A 21697-nucleotide genomic window follows, 5' to 3' on the forward strand; every position below is an offset into this window, starting at 1 on the left:
TTTGGAATGAGTATCTCCCCGGGGACCACAGCAGTTTTCCTGCTTCCCTCAGTGCTTCTTAGTGAAAGCGAATAAAGCAATACAGGACAAGAGCCCGTCGTACATTGTGCATATTGGCACGGCGAGGGGATGTTTTGGACAAGAAGAGACCAGGGCTTTGAGTGCTGTACAGCTTTATAAAACAGATCCATAGCTGGCTGAACTACAGGTTGGCTACTTAGTTACTTAAGTACTTGGAGAGGCCAAATGTAAAGTTTTGATTACATGAAACATCATTCTGCCAAAGAAAGTAGTTACCTAGTTTGTCACAGTACTGTTGCTATGGTAATGTTCCAAACATTATCTAGCTATGCTGCTAGATTTACGAGGTAGCAAGCCAGTGAGGGAGATAGCTAACAAAGTTGGCTTTTGAGAAGTCTTTATTTCTTAATGTTACAGTGTCAGTTGCTGGCTTACTACAGGAGCTCCTGACTGGTCTTTGTTGTAAACATTGCTTTGTACATTTCTATTTACAGCATAATTAGCTACTGAGACAAGAGTCCATGTCCTGGAAGTGCGTCTGTTTTTCTATCGGGGGGGTTCACCAGGTAGTGCACACATTTAGTCTCTAACAGACAAGGCAATACTCCTTTGTTTCTTGCTCTCAACTGATGCTTGCCAGTCGTTGGTCAGGTCTTTTGTCTTGTGGCCACTTAATGACAATATTTCCCTGGCTTGCAACCTGCTGGCAAGTTATGTTATGGATATCCTTATTATTGGCACAGCTAGGATGTGTTAGGCACGAAGCAAATTTATGTAGTCAGTAAAACTTGTTGTGAAATGAGGTCTCTTCTTACATTATGCAGTTAAGTAGCCAGCCTTGAGTTCAGCCAACTGTGGATTTATTTTTTGAGACTGCACTCTATGCACTAATAGTTATATTAAAATGATGTATGAATTTAGTGTACCGGTGCTGTATCCAGGACTGTTAGGCTGGATAACAAATTAGACCATTAGAAACAATGGATCTAATCAAATGTTTTGTAAGTTTAAAAAAAAAAAAAAAAGAAAACAAAACAAAAGTGGCCTCTCTGGTACCTCTCTCACTCAGCCTCAGCTAGCTTATACATGCTTCAGTTTGGCTAATACTGGTGTCATATGATTCTGGGTAGCAAGTGATTATAGGTAATTAAAAATGTTGCGGTGGAAATTATTATACCCCCGTCACCTGCCTGTCACCATTCAGTTTACAGCGGTTCGGCTTCCTTTTAGTAACACAATCCATCACCGTCGGTTGAAATATAATTACAGCTAAGTATTATATATTAACAGCATATTAGCTGGTTAGCAATCATACCTGGAATAGCTTTTCAGAAAAGTTTGAAGGGCAAGTGCCGTGGTTTGCAGGAAAAGGGTGTTGTGAAATGGTATTGGCGACTACATAAAAACCACCATATCCCCTACCCCTAATTGATATGGTAGCAGACTTTGAGAGCTACTACCATAAAAGATGAGTGGGGGAACCTGGACGCTGAACACTCATGGAATGAGTTCAGCGCTTTAAACTTCCACTGTGCACGTTTTCCCTCAGAATTCTGGCTAGTCAAACGTGATGAAGCGCTGCTGAAATGGTGCAGTAATTTTATCACATAGCAGAAGTGGTGCGGCAGTGGTGTGGCGTGGTGTTAGCCGGAGCCATGGCCCCCCTCCCGGAGTCCGCGCCTCTAACGCGGGTCGCCTTCCTTCCCTGTGGCGCAGCCTTACCCAGAAGACCCGGCAGTGTACAAGCCTCTCTCCCAGGAGGAGCTGCAGAGGATAAAGAACGAGAAGAAGCAGAAGCAGAACGAGCGCAAGCAGAAGATGACGGAGAACCGCAAGCACCTGGCCAGCGTGCGCGTGGTGCAGAGGAACCTGGTGTTCGTGGTGGGGCTGTCGCAGAGGCTGGCCGACCCCGAGGTGAGACCCCCCCCGCCCTTGCAAACGCTCCCTGGGCCGCTCGCTGGGATCAGAAAGAAACCCTGTGAAAGCGTTTGGTCGGACCCTACCGAGAATTTGTGACCCAGCCTTATAAGGCCTGTTGACTTGATGTCTGCTCTTTGGTTCATTTACTACATGTTCATATGGGGACTGACAAAATTAGAAGTTCATCTCGAGCGCTGATTAGATGTGCATGTCGTACGGTGTCTGTAAACCGGTCATTTTCTCAGAGAACGTCTTCAGGTGTTCTTTTAGCTCTAGTTCGTTTACCTGGTCTTCAGAAGAACCTGTTGTTTTTTAGTTTCCGCAGGAATTTGAAGAGGCATTTTAATCAAAACGCAGAAAAGCATCCAGGCCTCCGTTACCAGGGCGCTCTCGATGAAGCTGTTAGCAGGCTCAGTGTTGCGTGATGTATTCAGTATGCACAGGGTTTCTGAGGGTTTGGAGCAAGTCCAGTGGGTGAAACATGGCACAGTGCCTGGCAGCAGTGCCAGTGGGAGGTGTAGTCTATAATTTTATTTAATAAATATTAGGAATTTGCTCCGGACTTCATTTCCCATTATTGCTTCTTTGGAGTTTTACCCCTTTTTTTTGCCAGTTAATCCCAATTCAGTGTCAAACCTTTGGCCTTGTTACCCCCAGGTGCCTTTGAATTTCATCAGAATAAATATGTGAATCGTCTGAACAGAAGACTGTTTTTGCAGAGAGTTCTTGCTTGCCTTTTAGGGTTCGTTGAGGTTCGTTAGGCCTCGTTGAGGTTGAACACGGTGGCCTGCGTGAGGGCACGGTGCCGGTGCCGCGCTCCATGTCACTGCAAATGACGTCACGCACCACAAATAACAAATCATTCATTTTCTGGCCTCCTGAACAGTCTCGTGTTTCGCGTTTTGCGAATGAGATCGGAGCACAAAGCCGATGAAACGTTTGAAACTGAGCACATTAAGTGTTTTTGTTTTAACGGTTCGTTTTTAGTTGTGGACACATTCCTCCCCGCTTTTGCTTTGACTTGCTTGCTACGTGTTCGGGATTATGTGAGACCGCAGTTTACACGCTAGTCATGCTTTTGACAGAAACATTAGTCTTTCCGTCGTCAGCGTATGAGTGCCAGCATCCCTCGAGAGACAAACAGGCCAGTGCCACACCGTAAGGCTGACTGGAATCTCAGAGTACCCCACTGGAACCCAGCGGGAGGCCGCCGCCCACAGAGCCATCCTCCAAAGCCTGCAGATACACAGCTTCTAACTATCCTCTGTTTTCTGCATGCTTTTCTTTCCTGTCATTTGCATCTGAATGGCAGCATCTTATCATTAGCATCCCTGTAATCTCAACAGTAATTGTTGGAGCCATATTGAGCCATTGTGTTGATACTTAATGTAATGTGCATAATGATGCCTAATGTGTCTGTTTTGGTAGAGAACGCTCCCACAGTTATATTAAAGTATACCTCTTAGGAGAATTTTAGGGTGCATTTTGACCTTTATGTAGTTGTGTATCTTAGAAAGGAAAAGAATATAGTTCTGATGCTATTTTAAGTTAAAGAGGAGCAGAACAGTGTTTTACCGCAAGAGTCTCTCATAAGGATAACATAAGAGTAACTTGATCATAGGAGTCATATGTTTGTGTGTTGTAATGTGAAAGAAATTTACACATTGAAGCAGGCAGCATTAATTGATAGCAAGGACTGCCTGTATTTACATCAGTACATTTAACCACTGGCAGCCAGCTCTGTGTGAATTTTGTACAGTTTTCAAAACCAGAAATGAGCTGAAGGTTACGCTTTCAGAGTATATGAAAAATGATAAACGTGCATGTAGATATGGAGATTGAGAGATTTTCTTGGTAATGGTACATGCTTTGCAGTTTCTCTGGGATATTTAAACAGTATGGGAACTAAGCAGCTTCAGCTGACAAACCTTGGCTTCTCTTCCTATCAGCTCTACTGTGAAAAGCTTTGGCACCAGCTAAAACCCAGCCCTGAGTGTATCACCCTGCCATTTTAATTTGGCCCATTACCAAAATTCCCCTTTGAATTTCATTTGTAAAACATTCCCTGGCAGCCTTTGATTTGTCTGTAATGTTCTTGTTTCATGAATAATCAGCCCTTGACCAACCTGAAGCCATCAGGATTTGGTCAGGTGGAAAGGTGTATTTTCCCGTTGAGTACCTGTCATTTCAAACCCTTTTTGAGCAGTGTGTCGGCTGAAAGCAGCGGCAGGTGTGACTGCCAGCATCACGCTGTCTGACCCCTGTGCTCTCTCTCGCATCCCAGGTTCTAAAGAGGCCAGAGTACTTTGGGAAGTTTGGGAAAATCCATAAAGTGGTCATCAACAACAGCACTTCATATGCGGGCTCACAGGTAAGGGGCCGGACCTCCCGCTGTGATTGACAGGGTTGTGAAAAGTAACACCATTGTCTTACCCACAGTCATCACATTATATTTTATCATTTTTATCATATTTTCCTCATATAATGTTAACACAGAAGTTCATCCGAATATAATTCAGGCATACAGTGTTTTAGTCATAGTAATGCAGTCTGTTGTGAGAGGTTTGGCTACATCCATGTTTAACACACCACACGCAACATACCTAAATGAAGGTATAGTTATGCATGGTAGGCATTTTACTTTGTGAAGAGCTTGGCATATCCTGATGGCTGACCTGATTTTGCCCTTCTGTCGCCCCCAGGGTCCTAGTGCCAGTGCCTACGTCACCTACCTACGATCTGAAGATGCCCTTAGAGCTATACAATGTGTCAACAATGTAGTAGTCGATGGTAGGACACTTAAAGTAAGTGAAAGGAGAACCAGTAAAATGATTAAGTGCTACAGAGGCATGGAAAGACACTGCACTGGTAATTTATGACTTCATTACGCATAACCTCATTAACATGCGGAATCAAATTTGCTTTGCAGTTTTAAGTTGACCGTCAATAGAGCAGAGAGGACGGGTTTGCTACAGTCGCTTTATGTATAACACAAAGTGAATCGGCTGAGGAAAATGCAGCCTCCAGATGGGATTCATTCACATTGTAGAAATTCCTTTTTCGGTTGTAATTTGTTTGGGTCTGATTTGTGTGGAGCCACATGCTGTCCTGCTGTTGATGTCACTGCATGTTGTCTGGCGGTTTGACCTCCTGCGAAAAAGTTTCCTTTTGTTTGTGCTCCAGGCATCTTTAGGTACAACAAAATACTGCAGTTACTTTCTAAAAAGCATGCAGTGCCCCAAGCCAGACTGCATGTATCTACACGAGCTGGGGGACGAGGCAGCCAGTTTCACAAAAGAGGAGATGCAGGTGCGTTTTTTTCTTCATTTATTCTTTCAGTTCAACGCTTTAACACCTCCGGTGCTGGTTGACTCTGTGAGCTCTACTATAGAAATAGAATTTAAATAAAACTCGTGGCTCCAAAGTGCAAAAAACACAATGTTCTCGTCTGCTGCCAGACTAGGTTTGACACTTCTGTTATATACTTGAAGCGGAACTCCGATGAGTGTAGTGACTGCTTTCTGCTGGCCGTCCCAGCAGAGAGCTGTAAGTCCCTGAGTGAAAGCCTGGTGTGTGTCAGCGCTGCTGTTCGGTTGTCTCCCGGTGTCCAGGCGGGGAAGCACCAGGAGTATGAACAGAAGCTCCTTCAGGAACTCTACAAAATGAACCCCAACTTCTTACAGACCTCAGCAGGGGGAGGGGAGAAGACAAAGAACAAATCAGGCTCTTCACAGAGGTACCCCTCCTCCCACCTCCGGCAGAGTGCTTTCACACCTCGGTGCCTGCATCAGCACAGATACACAGCTCCAGCCTCACACACTGCACCTGTTCATGTCTGAATCTACCTGTCTGCATCAGCGAGGATACCCAGTTCTAACGTCGAACACAGCATCTGGCTACATTCATACCTCTCTCTCCGCATCAGTGATATACATCTAACCCTAAACACATCACATCTATAAAACCTACAGCAAATCAGGCAGCTGAGACAGCTGCAAATTTTTTTTTCTTATTTTAGCAACTTAGCAGTAGTCATATTACCCTTAAATCAGTCAGACAATGGGCAGGGGTTTGAGTACAATGCCAGGTCATATTACCTTATCGCTGTGAACCCAATCTGGGGACAGGAGAGGTTTGATTGCTGTGCCATAGGAGAACCGCTTACGTTTACAAACTCTAATTCATTTTGCAGGCAGGGATATGATTAAAAGTGCTGTAATCTGATGCCACCCATCCGATTTCAAGCGTCCCATGCTCCTGTGCTGTCTTGTGCTGTCCTGTGCTACTCGTGTGCTGTGGTCAGAAACATAATTTGAGTGTACCATTAAAGGCAGATTGTTTTGACAAACCATTTATCCTGGATTTAGCACCACTTGTTTTTTTTTTCCCCATGAATTGTTGAATGAGTAAATAAGCTGTTTAAGCCACTATTTTGTTTACCACTGTTAAACTGTTCAGTTAAAATCAGCGATTTGTGGCCAGTGCACCAGTGATGGCTCCGCCCCTTTTTTCATCAGCTACACGGGGCAACAGCGTAGCATAGAGGTTAAGGAGCAGGACTCGTAACTGAAAGGTTGCCGGTTCTGTTGCTGTACCCTTGGGCAAGGTACTTAACCCATGATTGCCACAGTAAATATCCAGCTGTATAAATGGATAACATTGTAAAAAAATGGTGCAAGTTACTCTGGATAAGAGTGTCTGCTAAATGCCAGTAATGTAAATAATGTAATGTACGCTCCTGCCAGTCTCCCGTTCTCCTTTTAAATGAGCTCTTTCCCATTCACTCCCACCCGCAGGCCCAATAGTAATAGCAAAGAGGCGTGGCCGTCGTTACAACCGGGCAAAACGACCAACGGGCTCACCACAGACCACCGCAAGACGCCCCCGCTTCTGGACGGGGGCTCGGACTCGGAGCACATGACCCCCGACGGGCCTGAGGTGGAGCTGGGGCTGGGCCTGGGACCGGCCGCCGCCCTCTCCCCCTTCTCCACGAACTGCGACCCCGCCAGGTACCCGGTCGGAGGGGAGGAAGCTGTGTGGAGGTCGTGGATTCCCGTGTTTTGTGGGAAGACGGGGGTGTTTAGTCTAGAAGCAGAGCGCTGAGGCCCGCATATCGCTGCTGCAGTGGCTGGTTTGGCACAGTGCCTTCATTGTTCATCTCTGTATTCTGTAGCCCATTAATAACATTGAGGCTTTTATGTTATCTGTTTTTTTTTTTTTTTTTTTTCCAGATTGAAAATGCAACTCTGGTATCCCCAAGCTAGTAGTCCGCATAGTTGCCTGGTATCTTTCTAGGAAGGCGCATGGTGTGGGATATTCCACATATTACATACATGAAAAGAGCTGAAATGTAATCCGGCCGCGTGAGTGGTAACATGAGACCAAAGCCGTTTGTTTTGAAATGAGTGCATGGGAAGGTTTTTGTTGGTGAATACACGAGAGAGTAGATGGTGTTGTATAGAATGATGTAGATCAGCTCCCCATTCTAGCTGTGGAAGGAAAGATCCTGCCTTTTGTTTTTTTATTTTTTTAAACCTCTGAGGCCACTTGCAATAATGGTATTTAGGCTTGCGAGTTGCTTTGCTGGAGTGTTTTACACTTACCTTCTATGTATTTAAAAATGCACATAAATACATACCACCTACTTCCATGTATCGTTTCTGCTATTTTAGCTATTTTATCTCAATGTTATCTCAAAGATAAGCGTAAATATACTAGTGTCACGTATTTAAACATCTGTGGTCGATGCACTGTCCTCCGAGCACACTATGCAACTCCCACACGCCTTGCTGCTGAGCTCCATTGATCTTCTGTTCTTGAGTCACATTTTCTGTTTGAACGTTTGAGGTTGTCACCATATGTTGGATGCATTAATTTCAAAAATTATTTCGTGTACTTTCTTGCAGCCCCAGCGACAAACCCCCAGAATCCATTAGTATAGGAAATGGTGAAACTATACAACAGGTAAGAGAGAATTCTTAATTTTTCTGACCACACACTAGTGGTTTACCTGTTTCTTAATGTTGTGTGCAGTTACAATAATGGCATCATAATTTGGGAATGGTTGGGTTTCTGGATACGGATCTGTAGAGCAGATGCAACCGTAAAACACTTTGTTGCATTTATACAAGGCATGTTACTCATCTCTGTTGGTTGAAAGGCTTTTGTAAACTGGCACATTGGAAGGGTTAGAAATCTGATCATTTTATGTGCTGAGAATAATGCTCTAGAATTCTCTCTCAATAGTTGAATTATTTAAATGAATCTGCTACTCATTCATTAGATGAACATAAAGCGCCATTAGAATGATCTTAGTCACAATTCCCTGAGTCATCACTTGATGTCACACCGCCTCCTCTCTCTCCCTCCTCTCTCCCCCTCTCTCCTCTCTCTCTGTCCTTCTCCTCTCTCCCTCTCTCTCTCCCCCCCACCCCCCCTCTCTCTCCCTCCCTCCCTCTCTCTCCAGATCCCAAATAGTGAATCCCCCTCGCCCCCTCCTGGCCTCCCCAAGCCCAGCCTGCTGGTTCCGATCAGCGTGTCAGACCTCACGGCACGCTCCCCCTTTGAGGGGGCGGCGGCTGAGTCGCAGTCCCTCTTTTCCGACAACAGCAACTTCCGGCACCCCAACCCCATTCCCAGCGGCCTGGCCCCGTTCCCCAGCTCCCCGCAAGGCCACCCAGATTGGCCCACGGCCCCCGAGCCCCAGAGCCTCTTCACATCAGGTAGGCGTTCGCCGACGGCGGCCGGCTCCACTCCTCCGCACGTTTAACGTCAGACGAAGTCCCATATTAACACATGAATTTGCTGTGCTGATGTGTTTGTCTGGGTGATTTACAGGTTTCATTTGAGATCTTGTCCCTTACACATGGAAATATTTTGTGGAGTACTACTCAACAAAGTGATCAAATTTGCCTATAATCATAGCTTGAAATTTATTTTGTTTACACCTCGAGTTTCGTGTTTCACAGTACCAGTTTAAGAACACTGTTAGTTACAGTAGCAGTACTAAAGAATTTCAGGCAACAGCCCTCCAAGCGGAACCCAGTTTCCTTCTACATAGCAATTTTGGCAGCAGGTTTGTAAGATTAATAACCCGCCCCCCCTCTTTTCCCTGCTGCCAGACACGATACCGGTGTCGTCATCTACAGATTGGCAAGCGGCCTTCGGCTTCGGCTCCTCCAAGCAGCAAGAGGACGATCTCGGGTTCGACCCCTTCGACATCACCCGCAAGGCGTTGGCCGACCTCATCGAGAAGGAGCTGTCCGTGCAGGACCCATCTCCCCTCCCGCCCGGGGTCCTCCACGGGCCCCTCCACGGCCCCCTCGCCAAAGGCGGCCCTGGAGCCGGCGGCCTGCCCCCCAACGCCCACTTCCCCAATTCGGGCCTGCCCCAGCACCTGTCGCAGTTCCAGCACCGGGCCGTGTACGGGTCGGTCAGCCTCCCCGGCCAGCACACCCGGCACCCCTGGATCGGACCGCCCACGCGTAATAACCTCGTGCACTTGAACCACACGGCGAATGCCACCTCAAATAGCAATTTCTTGGACTTAAATTTGCCAGGACAGCACAGTACGGGGCTCGGAGGGATCCCCATGACAGGTGAGGTGGGCTCTGATGTGCCGTGGGTGGAGGGGTTTCCGGGGATACCGAAACGTGATGCGTTTTCATCCAAAACTGTGGATGGGATGAGCCATCTACAAAAGATGATCTCTGTTTGGCATTTACAAGCAGTAATAACTTGTCAGTGCGTTTCTTTCCTTGAAGAGTGTGGCCCACGGTCATGGTGACTGCCGTTATGCAGGAAAAGCTGTCTTGCATGTTTGGCAGCTGTTTTTGTGTATATTGAGAGCATAGTTGACCGTAGGAGTTCTGATTGTTTGTGATGTCAGTGGATGAGTGGGTGAACCTCTGACTATGGGAAATGGTGTTACACATCTGTAGACCGATGTTACCATGTGTTATATCCTAAAGAAGGCATGCAACTCTGAGCTTTTGTTCTAAAATATCTTAATATTTAGGAAAATCGCCTTAAAATACAGACGGAGAAAAAGAAAGCAATATTTCTTTTGCTGGATTTGTTGTTTTTAAGATTTGAATATCTGTACACTGCAGTAAGGATGGTATTTATCACCCATTAACTCTTCACCAACGCCTCCTAGACAGGCTTCTTGTTAGGTAAAATGCTTAGTGATGAGTCTTTCGTTTGCAGCCAGGGTTTTCAGTAAATCATTTTCAGTAAAATTGTGTGTGTGTCATGTAATTTATATTTAAATCCATTTTCCTCTCTCTGACCCATAAATGTATATTGAAAAGAAATGATTTAGGTCATGATGTCAGTCTAGTATAATGCACCATGATGCTGTAACCAGTCACCTGGTCCACTATGCAGTTTCAGTTCACTGTATGACCACAAGGTGGCACTGCAGTACTGCCATGGCGTGGTGATGGAACCTGCTTAGATTGGATCTCTGACTACTGTAAAAAGGACACACATCTGAAAATAATACGGTAGAGAACTCCCTGATAGACACATCTATTTGCAGCTTTGTTTTATGGTTGTGGATTTGGCAGTTAAAATAACATTCATTGGAAACATCTGAAATATAAGTGGAATTTTGCATGGTTACTGATACTGTGTGTTGTCACATTAGTCTATATACAAGTCCGGTTCAATACTTCAGAGTTCAAGTACTTAGAAACAGTGTGCTTGGTGAATGTTGTCCTGCTGGTACATGGTACTGGTCAAGCAGGGTTCATCTAAACAAGGGAAAGTCTTCTATCTGTTACTTTTGGACTAACACGATATTATTAGTCAGATACATTTTGCCTGCGTTGGAGTTCGGTTGTCAGTGGAGACGGCCGGTGGGATTTGGAGTGTCAGTGCAAAATGACAGTGTTGTCAGTAGAGGGGCAGTGTTGTGAGTGTGGAAGGCTGGTGGGTTTGGAGTGTTGTCAGTTGAGGGGCAGTGTTGTGAGTGTGGAAGGCTGGTGGGTTTGAAGTGTTGTCAGTAGAGGGGCAGTGTTGTGAGTGTGGAAGGCTGATGGGTTTGAAGTGTTGTCAGTAGAGGGGCAGTGTTGTGAGTGTGGAAGGCTGGTGGGTTTGGAGTGTTGTCAGTTGAGGGGCAGTGTTGTGAGTGTGGAAGGCTGATGGGTTTGGAGTGTTGTGAGTAGAGGTGTAGTGTTGTGAGTGTAGAAGGCTGGTGGGTTTGGAGTGTTGTCAGTAGAGGGCAGTGTGGTTTATTTCTTCATGGATGGTCTGCAGGATGGTAGTGTCATTGGCTGCCCATGTCTGTGTGCTCATTGATTTTGGTTTAACTATTCCACACATCATTGCACCTGCAGTACTGCCTACTACACCAGAGCCCATAGTGTCTTAAAAAATTTGTGTGGATGACAGCTGAGATGTCCTTTTTGCCTTCCTGGCCATTTTGTGTCTAAAATCACTGGTTCTTAACACTGAACCTTGGTAAATTATTCCTGAGATTTTTGGATTGTAGCATGTGACATCTGGTAGGAAAATGGTTATGGAGATTTTATGTCAGACTCCTGTTTTGTCTATTCAAGCAGGTTAGACTTACTTGACAAATTAATTTATTAGTCTTTCAGAAATGAGTTTGTGAATTTGCATGATGGCTGCTAAATTCAGCTACATATCTGCTTCTCCAGACTATTACTTTTGGCTGTATATCTGTATATCTGTGTTTCATTTGAATTCTTTACACGCTTGACACGCAACAGCGTATGTGCAGAACAAAATGAAAACCCTTTCAGATCATGGGGTTTTATTTATATTACTGTGGCTATCGTATGCGTTGCGGAAAATCCAATTCAAATACCTGTGCACACCAGGAGACTGTTGGTCAAAGTTGTTTAGTGGATTCCAACACGCATTTGGGTCTGTGTCATACCAGGGCACTGCTATCTGTCCTGTACCCCTCTATTGGCTTCAAGCAAACAAGTCAGAATACCCTGAAACAAAAGGAGAAGAATGTCTCCTCGATAAGCATACCTCCTCTGTTGGATAAACATGCTTATCTCTGCCTGAAGCAGTGTATCTGCGCCTTGGCCACGCCGTGCACTGGGTAGCCAGCTGTACCTGCTTCAGAGCCCACCCCGTCTGCAGCCAGGCGTAATGAGCAGAAGTCTGGCCGAGCGAAGACGTGCTCTGTTGGAGCAGACCCGCTCCGAAAAACACTGATTTAATTCAGCAGTGTCCTCACACAATCACCTGCCTCAAACAAAGCAGTCTGCTGCCAGTCTAGCACTGAGCCCCGTTCACGTAGAGCACAGATTATTTACTCGGGATGGGAAATGTTGCCTCCCAAGGTCTGTCAGGAGGAGCCATTCTCCCCCCCCCCCATATGTGCAGTTTATAAGGTCTCGCTCCTTTCTCGAACTCCAATAATGTCTCAAACTCTATTTCCATTTTTATTACGCCCTACCCCGAGTCAGGTGTTAAACAAATTTATATTCAGGATTGTATGCAAGCAGGGAGAAGCTTAGAGGCCACCTGGAGTTGTTCTGCCTGAAAACCAAACCCAGGCACATCCGCATAAGTGCTGTCCTGGGGGTTGATTTAAATAAAACTTCAAATCCATTCCGTCGTCAAATCACATATAGCTACTCGTTAAACAACTGCAAGATCGCCTGCTAGTACTAGGTGCCCTTTAATTCTTTCTTTGATTCAGCCACGAAGTAGATCTCAAACTGGTTTTCTTATTTGAAAGTAAAATACTTCATGCAGTGAGGGATTTAAAATGCACCATGCGTAGCTCGGTGGGAAAATGAAATCCAGGGAAAGCCGTTGGTCATACCAAACAGTCACTGGCTTAAATCAGCCTTGCATACGGCACTGACTCTGTATGCATGGGGTTCTCCAAACAAGCCATCTTCCAGGGATTTATTTTTCAATACTTACCTTTTCCAGGAACTTTCAAATGAATTTGAAGCTCTAATTAGCTGTACATCTTTCACAGCTATTGTAAAGTAAATAACTGAGAGAGGCTTTAAATGTGTGATTCACTGCACTCTGTAGGCCTACCTCATCACCAGTGTAGCAGAACCCTGCAGTTAAGTTTATATGAACTCCTATCCTTTTCTTGTCTTACAGTTTGCAAAAGTAAAATGTATTCTTCCTCTGTTGAATGTAGCTGCAAGGAACTTTTGTAGAAATGTGCCTCAAATTATTTGCCTGTAATGGTTTGGGCCATAGTGTTTTTCATAGCTTTGCTTTGGAGCAACCATTTGCTCTGAAAACTACTTTACAGTGTGCTGATTTTATTGTGTTTAAGGGTTTATAACATCATTCTGCAGTTCAGTGTCACTTTGTATTGTCATAGAAGGACATTCAAACAATGTCAAAGAGTGTCAAAAGTATATTAATATTTGATATTGTTATGACATTTATGGATATTTTATAGAGTTGCTATAGAATTACAAGCCTTTTCTTAACATGCAGTAAAACAGTTGAAATAACCATAAATATGTATTTCCAGCTTGCAACTTTGTGGGAGATTTCCAAAGATGAAAACGTTGCCTTTAAAATCGTGTGTCTGTGTGCGGGGCGTAATTTGCCCTAGTGAAAATCTCATGAGCGCTTTAATTTGAATGCTATGTGTATAAATTGGATTGACAACGAAAAGGGATCATAGTAGATGGGGCGGGGGGGGTATATTGACAGGTGGCCTTCCCCTGTACAGCACTGCCATAAGCGGTATCATTAAAGGCCAGTGATATGATGTTGAGGAATTTCAGAACACTGCAGGAATTTCATTATACGGCTTGGTTGCAATTGATTTTGCAGCCAGCCCTTTCAATTCTATGAATAAAACATGAAGGTTCCTGTTTATCCAGACATGCAGACGCAGCATAGGTGATGATGTTAATGCCTGTCAGCCTCCAGTGTCTGGGTCGCTCTCGGGATCCCGGCTCCTCTTAAGGGCAAAACTGAAATTCTCTCTCCTGCCCTCTCGATGTAGATAAATACTGTTTTGTTTGACCACTGACCTTCTCTTTGTAAGCATAGTTTAAGCTGGGTCATCGCTGGATATATTCTTATAAAATGTATAAAACACAGTGGAAAGGCAGAGGATGTTAAAGGTTGCCAGTATTTAACCACAGAAAATTGAACCTGGCCTTTTACATGGTCTGCTTTAGCAGTCATTAATAATTAGGAAGGACTGTGCTAATTAATAATATTTCTATCAGTGCAGTAGAAGCCTCCAAAATGAATGAATCTGTGATAAGACTGTGGTCTTAACATGTCTAATGACACTTCATCAGACAGCAATAACTAGGACTTTTTTCAAACTGCAGTGTGATAACAACAAAGCCTTTTCATTGTCAGTTTATTTGTTCTGCTCTTCAGCCCTCAATTTTGCAACATGATTAGATATATATATATATAGTGTATATATATATATACAGTAAGTATATATATAGTAAGTATACTTATATACTTGGGCTCCACTTTAATTCTTCCATGCTCTTCCATGGTGATGATTCCAAAGTTCTGTCATTAATTCATCTTTTGGATATTTCACAGCCTGTGAATGGAGGTTGGTCCAGTGCTGTAGCCTTAGGGTCTGAGTCTGGTACCTTCACCATGTCTCAACAGTTCTGAATACAGTACCAGTCAAAGGTTTGGACATAATTGCCTTTCTTTGTTTTTACCATTTTTCACATTTTAGAATAATAGTAAAGACATCAAAACTATGAAACAACGCAAATGGAATTATGCAATGACCAAAAAAGTGTTATGAACAAGTTAAAAATCTATTATTTTAGATTCTTCAAAGTAGCCAAAAAAGATTTTTTTAAATGAATTTTTTTAGGAAAGGAATTCATAGGCATCAACTTCATGATTTATGAAGTTTTAAGCCTAAGTGTTTAGATCAAAATGTCTTTGAATGCATATTTCCCATTCTCTTAATCAGGTGCGTCCAAACTTTTGACCAGTTCTGTGTGTCAGTCATACAACATGTGATCACATGACAAAGTGATGTGTTCTTCCTGTTGAATGACATCACAACAGCATGTCATGATAGGGAAATTTTGCTCCTGTTGTACAAGTGTGTGCTTGTTTATCTTCTCCATCTAACGTAGCTCTGTCTCTGTGTCTCTCTCTGTGTCCAGAAAACAGCGCCTCTGTAGAAAGTATAAACATGAAAGAGTGGCAGGATGGCCTCCGAGCACTCCTACCCAACATCAACATCAACTTCGGGGGGCTGCCAAACTCTTCCTCCTCATCCTCCTCCTCATCCTCATCCTCCAGTGTCAACCACACGGGGGTGCCGGGCACCTCGAGGGGTGTCTCGCACAGTCTGAGCTGGGACGGGACAGCCAGCTGGATGGACCCCGCCATAATCACAGGTAACCAATCGGAGCTGAGGGGCGAGGACAGGGTGGGATGGTGCCAGAATCTACTCAGAGCCCCTGTAAAGCAGACCAATGCTGCCAGGGAGGAGTCAGTCAGTGGTGGGGTTTCCATGGTGATTTCACACGTAATAAAACATGTCTCTTTTCCCTTGTTCCTCTTTCCACACACGTTAAATGGAAGGGATGTGGCTTTTGATAAACATTGGCCTGTGCCTTAAGCTGTTGAAGTTGCATGAAGAATTTGCAATGTCAAATTCAGTTATGTTCTTATTAAAACTGCCATGATATCTCTTTCTTGAGGTGCTTCTTTGGCCCTTTTTTTGTAATGGTAAATATTAGGTTTGCAATATTGAAGCATTTTTACCTCAGAAGTGAGTATTGATATTTACATGTGTATAAACCTAACAGAGTCTACCGTAAGGTGCTTAGTGGACTGGTTGGGAAGAGGCTGACTGTATCCCGTTTTTGGATGATGGTCACCCCGGGGTCAGAGCAATCCGCTGGCACAGCGATGGCTTTGCAGTGTATGTGGAATGTAGGTCATAGGGGAGCTCAGATGGTCTGTCGAAGATGGCAGTGTAACAGTAACATTTTGTTTTTAAGCCAGTCATGATTCGTTTTGTCGTATTTAATGATTAGTACTGCAGTCTGGTACTGTGTTAGGCAGGTTGTGGCGTATATGTAGTCAGTTCAAATTCAAACAAGCTTTATTGGCATGTCCATAGGGATGCACAGTGTTACCAAAACAATTTTCACATAAATGGCTTAATTATACAAAATCATTATTTAAAAAAAAAAATAGATTACTAAACCAGGGAAAAATGGACAAAATTAAAGTACAAGAAATATTTCCTTCATATTGGAACTATAAATTATGTATCATGTAAGTATAATAGATATTATATAATTATCATGCTCAGCAAAAGTCTGTCTCTGTCTGAGACTGCAGAATAAATCTGTTCTCCTGGGAACCTGCACAGCCTCACAGGTACTTAATCTAATACATATCTAATTACACTTTGTGCTCTAGATTCATACTGGCTGTGTCTGTGCAGAAGGTTTTTAATCCAAAAGTTGTGAGTTGACTTTCTGGCCTTGGTCAATTGGGAGACGAAAAAAAGAGCATTTTTAACATAGTGGTGTTCCAGTTTGTCATAATAGAATGGTGTAAATTGAAAGTGAGGCAGAGGTGGCGTTAAAAAGTCTACTGAGCAGTCTGACTACACCCTCTCCCTTTCTGTACAGCGTCGGAGTCCCTAAATGAAACCGTGGCATTTCGCTGTGCCGGTGGTTCCTCCTTGCATGCTTTTAATGCGCAAGATCCCTGCAGAGAGTTCGTTCCCGATCAGCCCGCTGCTAGTCTGCAAACCAAATCACGTTGTCGATAGGCAAGCCAAAGGCCTGGCCCTGAAGGGGTCGATATCTCAATTAAAGATCGTACAGTTACAAATCCGCCCTCATAAAACACCCTCCTCCGCCCCCCCCCAAGCGGCCCTGAGTTCATAACCGTCTCCTGACACATAATAATTAGGAGGTTGTGCCTGGGGCAGCGGACTGCAGCGGCACTCAGACACGCATCCGGCAGGCGCGCAGCCCGCATCAGCATTGGAGTCACGAGCGTCGTCTGGTCGCACGGAGGAGGCAGCCTGTGGCATCCATTATCCACGGGAGGCAGCGAATTAATGGCTCGCAGCGGGGCGCCGGCCGGTGTGTGTGCGTGCCGGCTTCGCAGAATGGGGCGGAAACCGCCCGTAAAGTTCACTCCCGACGCAATTAGCCTGCAACCGCAGGCCCACCTCCGAACAGCCCCGGGGCAAAATGGACGACCGGCCCCTCCCTGATTAGCTGAAGTCCTCCTCTAAACATGTGGCGTGACAGCTGCTTCATCTACAGGGAACTGGACGCTGGGCCTGAACCTCTTACCTGGCCGTTCTCATGGCGTGTGCAGGTGTTGGACAAAGGAGAGAGGAGAGACTGATGGGATAGAACTGTCAGCCTCCTCTCATCTCGGTGCAGATGCAATAGTTTAAGTACTGTGCATTGTTTGTTTAAGAAAGTGCACAGGATAATACTGGTTGAATTTATGAAAATATATCATTTTGTATTTCTATGTGGTTCAGTAAAAAGGTTCAAGTGTTGGAACTACATTTTGATCCTGAGTCACTACATAATGTAGGTCATGGAAGTAACAGAGGTCAAATGAAAATTACACAAATTTTTAAATATTGTAATTTAACAATGTATCTGGTTTTGATTACATTCTTATAATTGTTCATTCTTAACATATTATCTTAAAGGAATTGACTGACATGAATGGACGTTCCCTCTCCCTCCCGCAGGTATCCCAGCATCCTCGGGAAACAGTCTGGACTCCCTCCAGGACGACAACCCGCCACACTGGCTCAAATCCCTGCAGGCGCTCACTGAGATGGACGCTCCGGGCTCCACAGCGCTCTCCCAGGCCCCGCACAGTGGCCCCTTCAGCAGTACACAGATCCCCCTCCACAGAGCCGGCTGGGCGCCCTACCCGCCCCCCACGCCCAGTTCCGCCAGCCAGTTTCACTCACCCCCGCCCGGATTCCAGACGGCCTTCAGACCCCCAGCCCAGCCCCCCACAGACCTGCTACAGACCGCAGGCATGGACCGCCACTAGGGGGCAGCACAAGCCATCCCAAACACAGACACAAAATCAGCAGATTACAAAACGAAACTATTAACAAAATAATAACAAGATTATATATTCTTTTTTTCCTCCTTATCTTCTGATCTGTTTCTGAAGACCTGTTTTTTTTTTTTCTTTTGTGAAACGCCCTATCCCAGCCCCACTGCCTGGTCTTGTCCTGCATCAATTTGATCACTGGTTTATTTGCTGCCGAAGCGGCGAGATTCCTGTCTGGGCAAGTATAGCTGACGTCTCGGTCCTGTGAAGCAAAGGATGAGGGAAAGCTAAGTCTGGCTTTAATTTAACGACAGGAGTGATAAGGAGACACTGGAGACTGCCTCATCGATGCTGTAGAAATTGCATGTGTAGAACCGCCAACGGAGGAAAAAATACTAGCTGGTTACATACAGATACCAGCATAGAATGGGGTGTTTCAGTGTAATCAGGATGAGAAAAGAAGTTAGTGACAAGTCTGCCTTTAAAGATATGCCAAATAATTGCTCTTTGTACTCTACCTGTACTGGCAGAACTGGTCCTGGCCAGTGCCAAAGGCCAAGTAGAGAGTCGGGTCTGGTGCCCAACAGTTATGAGGCTTAGATCATTTGACCAGGTTGGTACTCTGCATTACTTAATTTTACTGGATCAAAGAAACTTGGAAACTCTGAATCTGTTGGGCGCATTGGTTGTGTGAGCTTCACTACGAGTACTCTGATTGGTGGAGAGGGAGGGAGTGGCATTTAAAGGGTTCTGTCCCCCTTCCCCCCCCCCCCCCCCCCCCCCCCCCCAGCATGGCCACACAAAGAGCCGTACCTTTCCCTGACTGGCAGGGCTGCCGAAGAACCTACCCCCCTTTATTCTGGGGGGGGTCTGTAGGTGCAGCACCCAGGTTGGACGTCCCCTCCCCTTCTCAAAGCAACACTGCGGAGCCTCTGTATCAGAGAGCGGTGCATTGCCAGGTTGGAAGGGGGGTGGGGGGTGCTACCCAAGAGGGGAAGATGGGCGTACAGTTCTTTTAAGCACAGGGTGGCTTCAGGACTGGGTGCGCCACCGTGTGGCGGCCGCGGAAGTTGCACTCGTTCACAAAGCGTGACCCTCGGGGAGACCCTCGTCTCTCTCATGGCATTGTGTCGCCTCTACCCGTGGCGATGATGGCCTTTTTTTGGGAGCAAGACGCCCCCGGGGCCGGGCGAAGACCCCTCTGTAGAAAACCTCGACACAGACGGTGCTCATCTCCTGCAAGAATGTGAAGCTGTTGTTTCCTCCTCACTGAATGTGCTTCTTCATGACGGATGCAACGCAAGTTCTTAATGTTAGCTGGGTTTGGTTCAGTTTGGGATTAGATACATCAGGTATTCAATAAGGTAACAAGGCATGTGGTTTGAGTGGTTCAGAATCTTTGCTTTTATTTTCTTTTTTTGGCTCACTAAGGCAGGAATTGAAGTGACTCGGCGTTTTTTAAAAACAAGGATGTGGCTGCTTGATTACTGGCTTTAATGGGATCGACTGCTCCCTCAGTGTCGGGGCTGTGGGTTTTTGAGATGGCGCATGGCGGGATAGCGGCTTCATTGGGCAACAGAAGTGATCAGCAACACCAGGAGCTCACACCTCAGGCCTTTGCCATGGTTACTCTCCTCCCCCCCCCCCTTTACTTCTCTTTTGATGGTCTTAATTCTTCATCCTCTGTGTAGGTTCTCGCCAACTGTTCAGTATTCAGCAGTATTCAAGAGAAGAATAAATAAATTTATGGAAACCCTTGCTGTTAACCATGGGTTATACATGATGCTAAAAAAATACAAAGAGTTTCAAATGAAGAGCTGAAGGAATTGTACCTCCCTCTGCAGGTCTGGAAAAAAACTAAAGCTGAAATAAAAGAGAAAACACTTGACACTTGACTTGGGCCATTTTTGTTTCCTGTTTTGCTGCCTCCTCTGACACCCTCTGACACTTTTGACAGGGGTGAAAGTCCAGTACATTGCTGTTTGACCCGTGTCTGGGATTTTGCTTTTCTAATGAATGCTGCATGTTGAGCATTCGATTGCAGATACACTCTCTAGTCATAGGCTGTTCAGGCATCTAACGGTCGTGTATATTTTCAGTTTAATTTTGCTCGGTTTTTGAGGGCCACCTTTTGCTCTTCTTTTGACAGCAGTGCCTTACTAGGTACATCTTTCCATGCATAATAGAACAGAACTCAACTGTCAGGAGGAGCCAATATTTATACAACAAACAAAGCCCTGCCGTTGTGTGGTGGCAGTTTGGATATGCTGTGCCACAGCTGGTGAGACGGGGAACAGCTGTGGCTGCCGTACGATGGAAATGTTTTAGCCATAGTCACCAGCTGTAGCACCTTTTCCACCGGTTGTGGTTAAATCACCAAAGGTACCATGAGGTCTATGAAAGGCGCAGTGCAAATGCAGTTAATTATTATTCCTGCAATTGTTTCTGTTGATTTCTTAGCTGTCTCCTTTGGGGCTTGTGCAGCTCCTTACTGAGTGTGGGGTTTACTCTTTGCTCTGTCTGCAGTGGAGTGCGAAAAACACTGCTGTCTCAACACGAACATACATAGGTGGGATTCTGTTGCGTACTGTGTTGCTGTGTGGTTCATGCAGTACCTGTGAATGTCAAGGCAATTCACCAGATGATTAAGTAAAATTCTCACCTTCATGCAAAGTGACGATACAAAGTGTCAACGCACAGTGGTGGGCAGTATAAATTCTTGACTGGGCTTCATTTGTGGTACACATTCCCTCAACTGGAAATGACCTTTCACTGTTTTTTATCCCTTCATTGCATCTTGCCTAGTTCAGCATTCACTGAGTTCCAAGTGGCATTGCTGCTTGAAATGGATAATCTGTATATCATGTTGAATAATTATATTTCCACACACAGGCATATGAATTGGCAGCCTCTAGGGGGCACATTCTCCTTTACTGAATGTTCATCCAATTTTTTCTGTGTTTTTTTTTTTTTTTTTTTTTATAGCCTTATGGGGAGGGGGGCAGAGAGGTCAAAGGGCCCTGAGTGTCCCCCTACCCTTGGCCACCCAACTTGAGTCCATATACTGCTCTTTTATGTGTGCAAGTACCACACGGCAACCAATGTAAAAGAGACACCCTTGTGCTGTGAATACCATTTGTTACTAAGGGGTGTCGACACTGGCCTGGGTTCACAGGAGATCACTGGGAACGACTGACTTCAAATGATATCCATGTGAGCTAATTAACTTTCATCCAGGGCAAAAGGCGGCATCTCGCGGATAGTGTCAAGAGCGATTTAAGCTCTCGCACAGTGCCGCACGCGAGCGCTTGTTTCGGGGGGATGTTCTGCGGTGACATTATCGAGCTTCCGTTGGAATAAATTACCATCTCGCTGTGCTAATTGGCGAGGCATGCTGTGGACATCAAAGCACATTTGTGTTTACATATTTATTATGGGACTTGTAATTGATTTAGAAATTTCTGCTGTGGCCGTGTCGACTTGTGCTGTGAATATAATACAATAATTACATATTTAATAGCGTGTCTCCTTGTGAGTACTGCAGCATGCGTTGTCAGATGGAACAGCAGATAGGACACATGATGATCTAAACACATCATGAATCCCTAACAGAACTCAAGTTAATGTGATTCTAAATAGGAATGGCGTTTAACATTTTCTCCAACCTTTTAAAAAATAGTTGAAAATAACTTATCTTTTAATAAAAACCCTTGTTTTTTTT

General features: G+C 45.0%; 1 protein-coding gene across 1 annotated transcript in view; it reads left to right on the top strand.

The window, feature by feature from the left end:
* The window catches only part of LOC118770573 (CCR4-NOT transcription complex subunit 4-like), a 31799-nt gene extending 13051 nt beyond the window's left edge, over window positions 1–18748 (top strand). Inside the window, exons 3-13 of the mRNA XM_036518321.1 lie at window positions 1738–1935; window positions 4226–4312; window positions 4644–4745; window positions 5125–5250; window positions 5553–5677; window positions 6738–6950; window positions 7848–7905; window positions 8408–8663; window positions 9063–9539; window positions 15075–15311; window positions 17657–18748. Coding sequence (XP_036374214.1) covers window positions 1738–1935; window positions 4226–4312; window positions 4644–4745; window positions 5125–5250; window positions 5553–5677; window positions 6738–6950; window positions 7848–7905; window positions 8408–8663; window positions 9063–9539; window positions 15075–15311; window positions 17657–17970 — 2193 coding nt within the window. The 3' untranslated portion in view covers window positions 17971–18748. The remainder of the gene's footprint in view (window positions 1–1737; window positions 1936–4225; window positions 4313–4643; window positions 4746–5124; window positions 5251–5552; window positions 5678–6737; window positions 6951–7847; window positions 7906–8407; window positions 8664–9062; window positions 9540–15074; window positions 15312–17656) is intronic.
* Window positions 18749–21697: the final 2949 nt, after the last annotated feature.

The sequence above is a fragment of the Megalops cyprinoides genome, chromosome 23, assembly GCF_013368585.1.
Source record: "Megalops cyprinoides isolate fMegCyp1 chromosome 23, fMegCyp1.pri, whole genome shotgun sequence".
NCBI classification, from domain to species: domain Eukaryota; kingdom Metazoa; phylum Chordata; class Actinopteri; order Elopiformes; family Megalopidae; genus Megalops; species Megalops cyprinoides.